The 12,824-nt window shown below is 41.8% G+C and overlaps 1 protein-coding gene across 1 annotated transcript in view; it reads right to left on the bottom strand.

The window, feature by feature from the left end:
- LOC148542678 (solute carrier family 12 member 9-like) overlaps nt 1–12,824 on the bottom strand; it is a 302,682-nt gene that overhangs the window by 203,242 nt on the left and 86,616 nt on the right. The window contains exons 5-6 of the mRNA XM_088467466.1: nt 12,292–12,399; nt 10,904–11,015 (exon numbers count right to left, since the gene is read on the bottom strand). Coding sequence (XP_088323592.1) covers nt 10,904–11,015; nt 12,292–12,399 — 220 coding nt within the window. The remainder of the gene's footprint in view (nt 1–10,903; nt 11,016–12,291; nt 12,400–12,824) is intronic.

The following is a 12,824-nucleotide window of genomic DNA, read 5'->3' as shown; positions in this document are numbered from 1 at the left end:
AGTTGAAACTAAACAGCCAATCAGATCTCAGAGAACTCTTGTATCTGTCTAAATTTATTCAAGGAGAGACTGTAGACATAGCTACATATAACAGTGTGCATTGTAAGGGAGGAATTGGCCTGTAGGTCCCTCTACTGGTAACATTATGCAGTGAACAAATGTGGTCTGTTTTCTCATAACATGATGCAGTTTTTTACAGTGCAATGGCCAATTCTGATCTGATAAAAGGTGCTATGGCCTAAATGTATTGCCCATCAAGAGTTATGCCCCCAGGTTATGAAGGTGTGCACCAAAGGGTGAGTAAGAAACAGAGCAAGAGTGGGAAGTCATGGCCTCTTCCGTGGGAATGATGGATTGATTGCAGGGAGTCCCATGGTAGAGTGTGTTGCAAACTCACGTATGGATAGTAGATGCTTGCCTGTACTTTGGGGTTGACTAAGACCCAGTAAAGAGGTGCGGAGTCTAACGTGCTGGCTGTATTCACAAGGGGCCCCTGCAAGGAGGTTTGGACTTAGCTGCGTCTGACACGCAAGTAACGGCCCTCTGAGTTGGTTCCCTAGTACAGGTGCAGGTGTACACTGAAGCGTAGCGAGGTTGGTCATAAGGCCTAGTCAACAAGCCAGGTCAGTACCAGACGTACAAAATGGTACCAGGGGTCAGACAGAAACAGGTCAGGAATGAAGCCAAGCTCAGGAATGCACGGTAATAATCAGGAGTAATAAGAACGCTGGGGCAAGGTTGGGAGCCTGTACTCTGGCAAAAGAGAAGTGTCCAAGCTCCTCCTTATATAGTGACAGTATTGGCGTGCCTGTCCTCTTAAATTTGTCTCTGAGCGGTGCATGCTGCCCTATGGAGTCGCGGCCATGAGGAAGAACTGCAGCCGGCAGCAGAAGCAGAGCCGGGGACTTCAGCAGCAGATGCCGGGGACTCCCTGTCCGCTGCATGACGGCCGACCAGCACTGCTGTACCCGGGAAGTAAGCACCAGGACCAGTGGTGCTCAAGACAATCAGCTCCCAACTGTAATTTTTTAAATAGATGACAGCTGTGCTGGGTACACACTAAACGATGTATACCCAGCGCAATGTCTCGCGCAGAGGGTCGCGGTTGGGTGCCAGCATCGGCGAGTGTGTACACACTTGCCGATGCCGGGAGCGACGGCAGGGGCCATGCTGCATTCGGCAACATGGCCCCCGCTGATGATATCGCCCGTCGGACCTGATAACATAGCTGGTGCACAGTAGCCGGTACACACTGGCCAATGTGGACATACCGTCTAGTGTGTACCCAGCTTTAGGAGCTGATTGGCTGGAGCACCCTAATCATACACAACAAGTTTTATTACTCTTTGCTTATGATAAAACTCATTGATAAATAGGCCCCTTAGTTAGACCTTCATACCGAATCAGAGAATCTCCAGGAGTAAATTCCAGGGAATATGCCTTCACACCACTTATAGGGGTGGATAGGGGCTACATTACTGTATACACCTTAAGCCTTGATTTAGATTTGAACATAAGCTATTTGCGTCTTTTAAAAATGTTACTTTTGTAAAAAGCGTCACCCTGTACAATTTGTGCTCAGTGAATCTTATACTTTGTGGCCCCTTGCACTTGCAGAGGCAGATTGGGGGCATCTATCTGTATGTACAGTACAGTAGGGAAACAGACACAAGTTTACCAAACCCCTTAGAGATGAATCTGATACTGATTTTTTACATATGCTATTATGCGTAGGATGTATGTATCTAATACATTTAGAGTTTCATGTATTTTAAGATATATGCAACTCAAAATAGAGCCTGAGAAACACAAGTGTACAATATAACTACAATTCAAGCTACTTATCTTTGAATGTCTTGTGCAACCACCAAAGGATTTATGTGGCAGCACTGGTGTCCCCATCTAAACTATGTGTGCCAAAAGACATGAAATTGTGTATCACAATACAGATTGCTATTACGTTGAAAGAAAAATGACATTACTGTACACTACATTGTACATTGCATGTGTGATATTAAATGTACAATCATATAAGACCTAAAATGTCTTTATGCATATCCTAACAATACAACCACATCCTATATACATTATAAGTGCCAAAATGCAAGATCAAAGAAAGTGGTAAAAGAAATGACTCGTGTCTCTTTACCTTACTGAGGGATATAAGTAAGTACCAAACAATATTTTTCTCAAACAGTACAAAAACAGAGGAGCAGCCAGCCACCACTGGAATGCATTTGTTAGACATCATAGCGCCACCTAGGGCTTGCTGACAATTATTTTGTTATATTCAAACTGTTTTAGACTGTGTCTTTCATACATGTATATTATTTACAGTAATTACACTTTTTATTACTCTTTGTTTTGTGTTTATTAATTTGCAGCAGATGTAGCAGAACTGCTATTTTAACCACTAAAACTGGGTACACACCTGTACAAGCGTTGGGCCGTTCTTTAGATTTCGAGCTGTTCGTTCGATATTGGACGAGTGTGTACGCAGCTTCATGTTTTGTTTTGTGAAAACTGGTCACATGGAAGGATTGCATCTTATGTACTGTTAAATATTCAGACGATTCGACCAGGCCACATCGGGCCAAAAGTGCTGTGTGTATTCACTTAAGAACGTTGTGGGTATGGTTTTGTTTATAAAGAAGATCTTTAGAGAATTAAAAGACTTTGTTTGGCAATAAAATTGTGCAAAATTTGAGATAACATATGCAGATTACCGTATTCATGTTTTGTCATTTAGAGGCATAATTATCAACCTCGGGGATAAGGCTGATTTTTTACTGCAATTTATCAACGAAAAAAAATACTGATGAAGCAAAAGAAAAATCAATTAAAAGCAGATTAATAAAATATGCATATTTAATTCTTATTTTACATTTTAGAAATAAAAAAATATTTACTCATAGAGGGCCTGTTTCATGTTCAAATGCGCCAGCATCTAGTGATCTTTAGTCGTGAGGCCGCACAGGCATCATTATGATTCTGAGTGGTACGCATCTAAGTCTTTTTTCTGCAACCGCTGAATGGGTGCTACTGGCTGGCAACAGGACATTAGCACGTAAGGGAAACGTTCTGTGAGTGTGCGGTGGCCCTAGGGTCAGAGCGCCTATTCAGTCATATCTCCTGCACCTAGCATGGGGTAGGTGGCAATGATGGCTGAACTCATGGCCTGAGGGCAGTGTGATCGCATAGATGCTTATGACTCAGAATTGCTACTGCATTACATGCAAATCAGAATCAGCAACTATCACCAGCAATAGTGCTTTCCTTTAATGAAATCTACCTGTAAGCTTTGCTCATATGAACTTGAATGGTGCTTCGAAACCCTTTTGGCGCCTTGTAAATTAATGACAATTAGAATAATAATATCAACTACAAATGAATATTCACATGTATATATGGTTTTGTTTCCTACTTCGGGCCTTAGGAACTGTACGGGAGCGTTTCAGATGAGTTAGTTAACCAGGTTGGTTTTGCCAGAATCGCGCCTGTGCCCACACAATGCAAACCATAGCACCAGCTTAGAATACTATTTAGTGCATAGGGACTAGGGAGTTCGGTTGCCAACCAAGGCCCCATCTGTGTGAAGTTTGTATGTTCTCCCTGAGTTTGCATCGGTTACCTCCATGTGCTCTGGTTTAGGATTTTAATAATATACCCTCTAAGAAACTGCTGGTTAGTTGAGGAGTTAAAAATAATTAATTTAACTAATACTATCTCATGAATTTACTCACTGACTAATACATGTTTAGGGCAAATTGGGAAGGAAAAAATGTGCATACTTTTGTGAGAATAACTTTGTTCTCTTCTACAAGAAACGTAACCCTTACCTGAAGACTATGAACAGATGTTTCCACATCTAATAATGACAGATGGGTCAGACTGATACCACTTTGTACAAATAGGTTGTTAAAAGAAATGGTGTATGGATAAAGTCAACTTGCAGTAAAATATAAACTGTGAATCCAATAGACTCTCATAAAACTGAGCTGAAAATCTCATCCATTCCCGAGTGCTAAAGACGCATGTATACGACTGAAACAAGACAATCTTTACTAGCTGCAATACATCTGTCAATGTACTACATTCCTACATACATTCTTCCATGTCACTTTTATATCAAAATGCCATATTGTATAGGAACCATATTCTCCAACATTATCTTATTTAACCCTTCAAAGAAAACAATTGTGTTTCTTCTTGTAAATTGTAAAGGGTACATGTAACAGCCTGTGAGACGCAGACATTGGCGAAATTTCCGGTGAGTCTGCCCAATTTTTAAAGCAGCAATAATTTAAAAGGCAAAACCCACCTCGTTTTGTCTTTAAAATAATTGCCCCTTTAAAAAAATCAGGCAGACTCACCGTAAACTCGCAGATGCCTGCACCTCTCAGGCTGTTATATGTTCCCTATATGATTGTATCTTTCTTGTGATTTAAACTAAAGAGATAATATCGTTTGCAATTTTCAGATGATGTCAATGAGACTGCACTTGGTGTAGAGGGGTTTTGTCCCCACCGCAGGTGCAGGCTGTGGACAGGTGCTGTAACCCATTGTTAGAGGGAATGCTAAGTTCCCTCATAGTATACAGATGTGTTCACATCCATCTATCCTCCCTGCGCTACAAGTCGCATTACACATAACACGTGAGTGTTCTGTGACTCGGTAGAACTGAGCGTCTTTTCGTGCGACTCTTTACCTTTCGATGCGTCTTATTCGCACAGTGATGTGAATAGGACTCTCAAGCAGCTTATTCTGTGTGCAACTGCTTGTGCGTACTATTCACATTGCTGTGTAAATAAGATGCATCGGAAGGTAAAAAGTCGCATGAAAAGACAGTCGGCGCTACCGAGACAGAAGGGTTGTTTAATGCGCAAGGAGGCTAAGTATATGTAGCCACATCTGTATCTCCCATAATCAAGTACACTTGCACTAATCAACAGGATATAACATTCAAATAAGCTTCCCATTAACAGGCCAGTACTGAGCATTCAGAAAGAGGTAATAATTATTACATAAACTACATAAAGTATGAAATGGTGAAAGAAATACTGTAAAATCATGACCTTTGCAATTTTAATAAAACAAATATACAATCATTATGGCAATGCATAAGGTAGTGCAATTAGGGAGCTATTTGTTATAAGGCTTTAAATCCAAATTTCAGTGTGTGGTCTAGTTCAATATTATGGGGTCTATTTCCTAAGCTGTGTTAGGAGATAAAGTGAACAAGACTCTGTAAGGTACCAGCCAATCAACTCCTAACTGTCATTTTTCAAACACAGCCTGTAGCATGTCAGTTAGAAGCTGATTTGCTGGCACCTTATCACCGTTCACTTTATCTCCTAACACAGCTTAGTAAATAGACCCCTATATCTTATTACTTCTTTTTTTATATAGGCATGTTAACTTTTTAGCACAAAGTAACATTTACTGTTACAAAAGACTGGAGCCCTTCATATAGCAAGTTGTGCCCGCTGATTAGTGGCTGACTATAAAAAGTGGCTAATGAAAGAACACAGCAATTTCAGAAAAGGGGGAGACTGGGAGGCATTAGGGTTTGTAGGAGGCCACCTTGCGCCCTAGAAATGATGGCATTGTACAGATATGCCCAGATATATTCTTTCTGCTAGTGCGCCAAATCGTGCCACGCATAGTGCAAGATGCGCGCCCGCGAGCAGATTAGCGCACTGCGTACGTGACAGCGCCTCCATAGGAATGCATGGTGTGATCGCAGTGCACGCCATAGCATACCGTCGCGTATGCAGTAGCAGGGAATCGGATGGCGCGATGCATTCGCACATTTGTGGCGCAATCGGCCACAATGTAACTGGGCGCATCTGTATTCATAGGACACAGAGGAAAAGGCAACAAAGTTTTATTTCCCTTTTTGTGCCATAAGAGTCCTGGTGTGTCATGAAACATAAAAATAAGGTAAACTCTGTACCTGTAATTTTTACATGCTTGATGCCTGCGACTAGCACAGAGCCTGTAACAATAATGGGCACCCTATTCTTGAGAGATAAATGTAAAATATGTCAATATCTAATTAATAAAATAAATGTATTGATATCTGGCATGTGCAACATGAATTGGTGATATTTTCACGCTTTGTACAACCCTTTCATTTTTCTAATATAATATAAACAATATAGTGGCAACTATGTACTAAGCTGTAAAATTCTACAAAGACTCATTTTATCACTGCTCTTGTTACTCTAAGTCCAGTGCAGCACTTTAGAGAAGAAGGGGAGCAAAAGAGGTAAATGCCAAAAGCCAGCTCCATGTGGCCCCCAATCACCTGTAATTCATCTTTATCCCTTATCACTGGTCCAGAGATGCAGTGCAGGCCACACTGGAACCCAATGCTTTGCCAATAAAAACAGTCCTGCCTAAAGTTCTTCAATAAACCCCAGTAGCCAATCGGGGTTAAACAAATTTTTCCCAGTGCTATTTGCCTGCTATTTCCTCTTCATCAACTAAATTGACAAAATTCCCAGTCACAATGGGTCACTGATACAACATGGTCAAGACCATTGCGACCATCGGGGCTAGCGACGAGACCCTAAGGTTGGGTCTCGGCAACCGCAAGCCCCAGGGAGCTTCCTGCTCTGATCGAGCAGGAAGCTGCCCACTGATATCACTGCTGATGTCAGTGCTGCCGCCCACAAAACGGCAGGCGTTCCGTCAGGAACGCATCCTTCTGTGTAGCCACCCCCCGCCCCGCCTACAAAACGGGGCGAGCTGTCGATCACCATCGACAGCCGCCCCTTTTGTAGTGAGCTCCGGAGCGAGCAAATTTCTCTCTCGCTCCGGGGCTTGCGCACGCGCAGTGCGGCCGCTGTGCGTGCGTAGGGCCTTAAGATCAACTCAGTTGCGAGCGCTCAGCGCTTGCGACTGGGTCTGAATGAGACCCTTTGACTTTACATTATATTTACTGGACACCACTGTTGGTCTCAGAAACATATTACTGGACAATGCAATATATTATGGGGCACCAGAGGTGGGCTGTGCCGTGCATACTGGAGTATAGGGCATTGAAATTAAAATTTGCCATAAATCTTACCACAGTGACACATCTAGACTACTCCTACAGCTTTTGGCTAGACGCACTATACTCACTATAGGGTGTGGTGTATGTTTGGCACCACAAAAATAAGCTAATTTTTTAATACTCCAGGAATGATGTGTATACCAGTCCTTACCCTTCTTTTAAAGTAATTGACACCCAGAACCTCATGGTGAGATATTCAAGTAAGACATTGGCCCTTACTCCTCTCCTATTTATTAATATCACAGCTCTCAGAATGACATAAGGTTGGTACTGAGTAATATTGGAAATATAAATTTGTTTTCACTTATCACACTATAGTACAAAACCAGACTATAGACTGGAGTAAAATTGTAGGTTATTTGACACTCTGGGCAATTAAAATAACACAATTCTGGTACTTTCTGTACTAATTGAATTACCTACCAGGAAAGGTGATTGCAAAATGTCCTGCATGACACACGGCATGATGCATACTACACCAGTCTGTATGGAACAATGTACAAAGCTGCTCTGTGCTATTACAGTATTACAATTCACCATACAGTGCAGTGACGCAGATATACTCTTGCATCTTAATGGAGAAATGCATGGGTTGCTTATCAACCAAGGCTTATATTGATTATTTCCCACCATACTGTGAAAGAGGTTAATATTTGTTCTGTTGAATGTGTCCTCTTGGTGAAGAAATGCCTAAAAAGAATTATCATATTTAATGTAATCAGCTGATGAGTGAAGAGCTAAATGATGCTGAAGTTTTAATTGCCATGCTGGTTCCATATGCCTGCCCACGAGCAACGCACTGACAAACAAGTCAGATTACAGGAAAAGAGCAGGATACCTCTGCCGGGAACCTCTTATAGGAAGTGGCAGCTAATAAATGAAGTATGTGTAAAAACTGTATCTGAGTGTCATTTGCAAAATGTCAGGTCTGCCTGCACTGGGAAGTTTCAAAACATAGAAAACGGAATTAAAAGAAAAAAGCTAATCCAACATATTTCACATTCAAAGCAAGGTGAATACGACATATACTGTGCTGAGAATGTCTGTACAAGGCCAATGGTGTCTGCAGTCAATCAGCAGTTGCTTGTCTAAATCTGAGCAAAACCCATTAGACCAAAAGAGTTTCTCTCTGTATCACTTTGGAATAGTTTTGGAAATGATTATGGAAGCCTGGTTGTAGTGTGACTTGTAACCGCTAAGCTCATGTTGGTGGTATGACCAGTTTACTTAATATAAGTCTGAAAGGTAATAGCAGCCAATACAACCCTGTTTGAGCTTTCTGACACCACAGTCACACTCTGGCTATGAGACTGGTCTTATATGAGAAAAAACGACATCACACCTTATATTTTAATATAGAAGAATAAAGAAAAGAAGTGCGGTCAGAGTGTCTGCCTTCAGGTTAGATAATCACCTTACCTCTGACTGCGCTCTCTCATGGTTTGTTTGGATTGGGTCATTTGAAGTCACTGGCAAGTGTGGGTCATTGGCAAGTGTGTGCCTAGATGCCAGTAAGAGCTTTGCATCTTCTATCTTGTAATACATTTATGGATAATATGTACTTAACTTGCCACAGTCCAACTATAATTAGCTACATAATGCTTCCTGATGATATTCTGCCACTAGCAAAATATTTTTCAGACTATAAAATGTTACATATATTATTCTGGTGATCAAAACCCTAGCAGAATATCGGGAATGGGTCATATATGAAAAAAACAAACAAACAAACAAAAACATAATAATGGTTGCTCTAGATTAGTGCAGGGGAAAAGACTACCCACCATAATGCAACATAAATATAAAATGATTTACCTTTATGCTGGGTACACACTTGGAGATATATTACTCATTCTAGCCATGAGCGATATATCGCGAGTGCATCGGCAGCTATGTACACCTAGTTCACAGACACATCAGGCCGGCCCTGCAGCATAGCCGATGCAGATATACCGTGTTTCCCCGATAATAAGACACTGTCTTATTTTTTTTTTGGTTCCAAAAAACACCATAGGGCTTATTTTCGGGGTAGGGATTATTTTAACTAAAATTGACAGCAGTGCCCCTTATGCAGGCCCCCCTTTAGCAGTGCCCCTTATGCAGGCCCCCCCTGTAGCAGTGCCCCTTATGCAGGACCCCCCTGTAGCAGTGCCCCTTATGCAGGCCCCCCCTGTAGCAGTGCCCCTTATGCAGGCCCCCCCCTGTAGCAGTGCCCCTTATGCAGCCTCCCTTGTGTAGAAGTGCCCCTTATGCAGACCCCCCCCTGTAGCAGTGTCCTTTATACAGGCCCCTTTATTGCAGTGCAAGCCCCCCTGTAATTGATCCCCCACCAGTACAGTACGGTACTTACCTGCGTCGCCGCCGTCCAGGATGTCCTTCTCACTTGCGCGCTGACTGGATCTAACATGATCCAGCAGGCGCGGCCGCACAGGATCCTCAGCGCGCGGGTGACGTCATGACGTCATCTGCGCACTGCATGACTGGGAACGCTGGTCTCTGCAGCGTTCCTAGCTCACAAAGAGATTAAGGTAGGTCTTATTTTCGAGGTAGGGCTTATTTTAGACCGGCCTACAAAAGTAAGGGTAGGGCTTATTTTCAGGGTAGGTCTTATTATCGGGGAAACACGGTATCTGAAAGATATATTGGTGCATCTACATGTGTGTACAGGCGACCCGCCGACCCTCCCATACACTGGCTTCATGGACCGCCAACACTGACATCTCATCTGTGTGGGCAAATTTAAATGTCCGCCCAGTTGTGATGTCAGCCCAAACACATTGAGCGGCCAATTGGTAAGTGTGTACAGGTAACCAATTGGCCGCTCTGACGGCAGATCGGTCTACTGACGTGTACCCAGCCTTAGGTAAACTACAATGTTTATTTTTTAGAAAATACCTTTTATCTCTTAATTTACATTTTTACATATTTATATATGTAAAACAACTTTTACTCTTTTATGCCCCCTGGCCATCAACAAATAAAATTAAAATGACCACTAATCCCCAACATTAAATATTTTCAAATAGAAATCATGAAAAGACTATACATTGCCAGCCTAAACCTGATAAAATGGTAAATTATTACCTTCCAATACCCTTACAGAATCCCCTCCCATTCCTTTAGGACAATGGGCCTCATTCAGAGGCGGTCGTTAGATGCAAGCGGTTGCTCTGAATCAGGGCGGCCGCTTGCATCCTGAACGGCCGCCTCTTGTCGATCGTTAAGCTGTGGGTTAACACCCACAGCTCTAACGACCGACATGGGTGATGGTCGCGATGGTCAAGACCATCGCGACCATCGGGGCTTACGACCAGACCCTAGGGTAGGGTCTGGGCACTCGTAAGCCCCAGGGAGCTTCCTGCTCTGTTCGAGCAAGAAGTTCCCCACTGACATCAGCAATGATGTCAGTGGGGCCGCCCCCAAACGGCAAGCGTTCCGACTGGCAACATCGAGTCGGTTGTGAGCGCTCAGCGCTCACGACGACTCTAAATGAGCTCCCATGTCCTTGGGGGAAATTTTCCATCTTTGGAGAGAGATAAAGTGGAGAAGTTGCCCATAGCAACCAGTCAGCTTCTGTAATTTAATAGACTGTGCTAGATAAATGACAGTATGAAGCTGACTGGTTACTTTAGGCAACTTCTCCACTTTATCTCTCTGTAAGGTTTAATACATCTCCCCCTTATGAAGTGTGGGGCAGGCAAAAACAACTGAGAATGCAGACATATTGTATGCTGTGACATCACATCTCTTTCAGCAGTAACTGAATAAAATTGGAAATATTTTTCACATTTGCTGCTTGCTTTATATTATATGATCTGACCAATAGCTACTGTCACCTACCTGTCACAAGTGCAGCTGACCATCAGGGAAAGCAAAGTGTAGATTATGAAAGTGAAGATTACAGCAGTGATTGTCCCTCGGGGTATAGAGTAACTTGGGTTCTTCAAATCTCCTGGAAAGAAAGAAAACATTAAGCTTTGAACAAAGGATGTTTGTATACAAACAACAAAAAGCATTGTTTTTAACATTTCCCGAAATTGCTAATATACTATATCGTATCTACCATTGTACTGTACTGTACAGAATAAAAATATATGCAGTACTTTCAAGAAAGAATAGTATAACAGTGTAATTCATAGCACCATTTCCTCTGGCGCACGGCAACTAAAGCTGCTATTACCAATTTGTTCTACGAATTATCTATTCTCTACTATATCAGTACTCTTCAGTACAAAATACTACAGAGGTTAACATAAATGCTTAAATATTTTTATTTACCTGTGCATATATTTATGCATTGAGCCTATCAGAGTTACTAAAAATGACACGAGAAGTACAGATGTGTCTTCATTCATTATTGCTGCAGTAGCGCCAAACAGCCTCTCTCAGCAGATTATTATTATTATTATTATTATTATGGCGCCACAAGTGTTCCGCAGCGCCTTACAAAGTACATAAACAAACAGATTGATTTACAGTGACTTACAGTACAGTACAATACAATACATTACAGGACATGGATAATATACATTGCTACATTCGCGACCATAACACCCAGTTAAGCAACGATGCAAAGCAACCAAGTGTTAGGTGCCCTGGTAGAGAGTAAGAAGTAGATGAAGGTAGAGTAAGGAGAAGCACAAGAGGGTAGAGGGCCCTGCTCATAGGAGCTTACATTCTATAAGGTTCCATGTGAGTCTGTTAGTGCCAGACGTCTTTTTGCCGAGAATGCATCTTAATTGCGATGTGATGGGACTAGGTTGCACCAGGAGACTGCACTGATTCATTAATATGCTACACTTATATCTAAATCTATATACAAAGTGCTACGCTGCAGCGCCCACTGCTTATGCTGCATACTCCATTTATACTTCAGGGTTTTTTTTAAAAACTATTTTATTGAAGCCTGAGCTGCTATTTTTATTATTTACATATATTAGACATAACGTGTTTAATGTACTGCAGTGGTCCCCAGCCCTGGAGATAAGGCCTCTTCCACACTGCATATTTTGTTACAGCAATAAAGGTTAAGCAGAGTCCCAACATTATGATATATACATGCATCATGCTCCGGTCAGTCAGACCATTCTGAATAAAATATTTCCAGTGAGGAAAATTAGGTTTGTCCCACATAAATGACATCAAGTTTTCATACTTATTAGCATGTAGTCACTAAAACTATGGGAATACAAAACATGAGGAAACACAGTAGAAGACGCTGTCCTTACCAGACATGTTTGATCCTGCCATAATACCAGTGCAACCATTGAACATAACAGCAAAGACTGTAGTGAAACTCATCATTCTTCCGGTAGTATAGTCTGTGGCATACTGTGCTATGATAGAAAAATATATAGATGTTTAAATACAAAGATAGTGGTAGTCATCTGCTAAGTATAGTATAGCAACAGCTGCAGGCTGAGAAACTGTACTGAAGGGACAGTAGGAAGCATTGTGTCTTAAATTGCCACTAAAATACTTGCTCTTTGCTGTTACAGTGCAGTATCTACTAGAAACTACTAGAATCTTGTTGCTAATTCTAAAAGTTATTAAGTTTTTACTCCTATTGGTCGCAGTTGAGTTTATCCCGCAATATTTTCCTGCGTATATAAAACTTGACCAGAGAAGCCTAATCTGCAACAGGTAATAAGCACATGACACAGCACAACAGAATACAAACAACTTTCCAGTGAAATCTGCAAAGTGTGAGTAACAATACTGCAATTCAAAGGGAGTAAATATGAACACAGGGCCTGATTCA

Source organism: Taudactylus pleione, unplaced genomic scaffold (genome assembly GCF_031769625.1).
Source record: "Taudactylus pleione unplaced genomic scaffold, aTauple2 ptg000010l, whole genome shotgun sequence".
Classification (NCBI taxonomy): domain Eukaryota; kingdom Metazoa; phylum Chordata; class Amphibia; order Anura; family Myobatrachidae; genus Taudactylus; species Taudactylus pleione.
Note: the sequence above shows the minus strand (reverse complement) of the source record. Positions and strands in the feature narration are given on the sequence as shown.